At 39.9% G+C, this 2,701-nt stretch overlaps 1 protein-coding gene across 1 annotated transcript; it reads left to right on the top strand.

Annotated features, from left to right (window-relative positions):
• Positions 1-1,005, top strand: LOC117102720 (zinc finger MYM-type protein 1-like). The gene is made up of 2 exons (XM_033243122.1): positions 1-157; positions 338-1,005. The coding sequence occupies exons 1-2, from the start codon at positions 1-3 to the stop codon at positions 1,003-1,005; spliced, it is 825 nt and encodes a 274-aa protein (XP_033099013.1).
• The last annotated feature ends 1,696 nt before the right edge of the window (positions 1,006-2,701 follow it).

Here is a 2,701-nt window from a genome sequence, read left to right as displayed (position 1 = left end):
ATGAGCGACATTGTATTAAAAGAATTAAAAAAGGAAGTTAAAGAAGCTGGTTTCTTTGTTATCATTGCGGATGACACGAAAGACACATCGAAGAAGGAACAAGTTGTCATTGCCATTCGGTATTGTCTCCACGGAGGAATTCATGAAGAATTTATTGGTAAATATGCTTTTAACATTATTATTCCTGTGCTATTTGCTTGATGATGATTAAAGTCGAGGAATCTCGCACCAAAAAAGTCTCATAGTTAAGTAATAATAAGTACGCAGCTCCTATAAACAGGTTTAATATGTTTTACAGCCAATTGCGATTAATTATTGTTTGTATATATTCGTTTAGGAGTGGAAGAAGCAGGAGGGCTTGATGCATTGGGATTAAAAAGGACAATTTTGAACCAGCTTGGCAAGTTTGGGGTTTCTCTCGACAACTGTGTTGGGCCAGGCTACGATGGGGCATCAGTGGTATCTGGGCATTTAAGTGGTTTGCAGGCATTGATTAGAGATATAAACCCTAGGGCATACTATGTCCATTGTTTTGCGCATAGACTCAACCTCGTTCTAGTTGATGCCTCTAAATCGGTTTCAGTTCTCTCCAAGGTCATCCGTGTTTACAGGAGTCGGTATAACTTCATCACATCTAACGTTGTTCACAAGAAGTGGGTGGAACACCAAACCCAGCAAGAGTTAACAATCATGGAGTTCGGCCGACTGTCTGACACACGATGGTCCTGCAGTGCAAGACAAATAAATATGATTGGGCTGCGTCTACCTACCTTAATCAATGTTCTAAAGGATGTAGCATCTATTGATATGAATGCTCAAAGAAGGACAGATGCAAAGGGATTCCTTTCACAGTTAGATGCAGCATTCATCAGAAACATCCACTTACTCGCAACTGTCCCAAGTGTGTGCAAGTTTGCATCAGACATGCTGCAGTCTAAAACCAACGACTTAGGTCGTGCCATGGGCCTAATAAAAAGCAATGCAAGATGCAAGAATCAAAAGTGACAAGGGGGTTGAGAAGATGTTTGAGGAGGCAGAGAATCAAATAAAAAACGCTGGAGTCATGTCTGACGTTGTGGAGACGTTGAAGCAAGAAGACAACGAACCTGTGACTCCTGCTGCTGGGAGCAGCCTTAAAAGGAAACGATTTGTGCCTGCTAGATTCTCAGACTTTCAAGTACAGGTAACTTTTATTCTCATGTTTTTTACTTGAAGTCTTTATCGATATTCACATTCACCTAATCGGCCAAGAGCCACGTTCTGAATAGAAGTGCGTGTATTGATCAGACATTGAATCGAAACATTAGTAACTAAACAATTGCAATAAATGTAATATGCATTTAATATTTTTGACAGGACGTGGAAACTTCTGTCCACAAGACACGTGCTGACAACAGAACAACCACTACACTAAAAGGATATGCAAAGACTGCGTCATCTGTTATTGATCATGTTCTAGTAGAAGTTGATAAACGTTTCGGCAGAAAGAATGCTGAACTCATTGCAGGTGTGGTAGCCTGGGTTCCAGGCCCTAATTTTAAGTTACTCACTCTTTATTGCACTTAGTGCGCGCCATACCTAATTTAATTGGCGTCCCATACTCGATTTCTTTTTTTTCGAATTAGGGCCTGGGCAAACGATTCATGCGTGCAATTTCCCACATCAAATTTGATGTGGGATATCGTATGCATGACTGATTTTGTAAATCACGTGATTGGCTAAATTCATGCATATTAATCAATCTTGGTAAATTTTCAAAATTGAAGATGCGGATGTCTCGACTAGAACAAGCTCCAGCTCTCTTTTGGCTACCTACTTGAATAAAAATAGTTCTGGCCTGCTAAGAACGACATGGACTAATAACCTAGGCTATAGGACTACTTGGAACATTGCTCACCGCTAGCTGCTACACAGATTTAGGCCTTTAGGGTAGAATATTGTTAAAAAGGTAGGCCTCTCTAAGTAAGAACTTAAAAATAGGCCAAGCCTCTACTAGTCTAGGCTAGGCCTACTACCTAGATGTGTATAAGAGACAGTTGTTACCTGTTTGAAGAGTTTTCACTCCAATTCTTCGTAATTTTGGCTAATAGACATTAGATTTATTTTTCAATTTTTTGCTGTCACTTACTTTGGCATCCTGGTGCCTGATTTCAGTGTTTTACAAGTCGCTTATTCCGTCTCTAAATTAACTTTCTCGTTGGTGGCGCTGTCCAGAATAAGAAAAATAATAAAAAATAAGAGACTTGTGGCAAGTCTACAGGTGTGGGTGCATTTTACCTAAATACTGCAAGATTCTTGGAACAAGAAGATGTGATAAATTTTGGCCAGCTATATGACTTTCCAAGTGATGAGGTAATGATTGAATTGCAATACTTCAAGAACCATTGGAAGAGAGTAAAACCTTCTGAGAAGCCGAAGTCCTTGCTTGAGTTTTAGGCATATTTATCGGATATAGGCCGTGAAAGCTGTGATAATTGACTGTATAAGCTTGCAACGATTGCTTGCACACTGCCGGTAAGCACTGCAGAATGTGAGCGTAGCTTCTCTAGCATTAAGATAATCGAAGATGACTTGCGTTCTACTATGTGCCAACAGCGTCTTGATTCGTTAATGATGCTTGGTATCCACTATGAAAGGAGTAGCAATCTGGATTTGGAAAATGTAGTCGATACATTTAAGCTGAGGTTTCCAAAAAGCAGGA

Source organism: Anneissia japonica, unplaced genomic scaffold, assembly GCF_011630105.1.
Source record: "Anneissia japonica isolate Jap-2015-1 unplaced genomic scaffold, ASM1163010v1 scaffold16577_len186930_cov114, whole genome shotgun sequence".
Classification (NCBI taxonomy): domain Eukaryota; kingdom Metazoa; phylum Echinodermata; class Crinoidea; order Comatulida; family Comatulidae; genus Anneissia; species Anneissia japonica.
Note: the sequence above shows the minus strand (reverse complement) of the source record. Positions and strands in the feature narration are given on the sequence as shown.

What these genes read in the sequence shown, in the direction of transcription:
- LOC117102720 (XM_033243122.1), top strand. Translation starts at nt 1, where the DNA reads ATGAGCGACATTGTATTAAAAGAATTAAAAAAGGAAGTTAAAGAAGCT. An exon ending in AATTCATGAAGAATTTATTG is followed by an intron (nt 158 to 337) that starts GTAAATATGCTT and finishes ATATTCGTTTAG; the next exon opens with GAGTGGAAGAAGCAGGAGGG.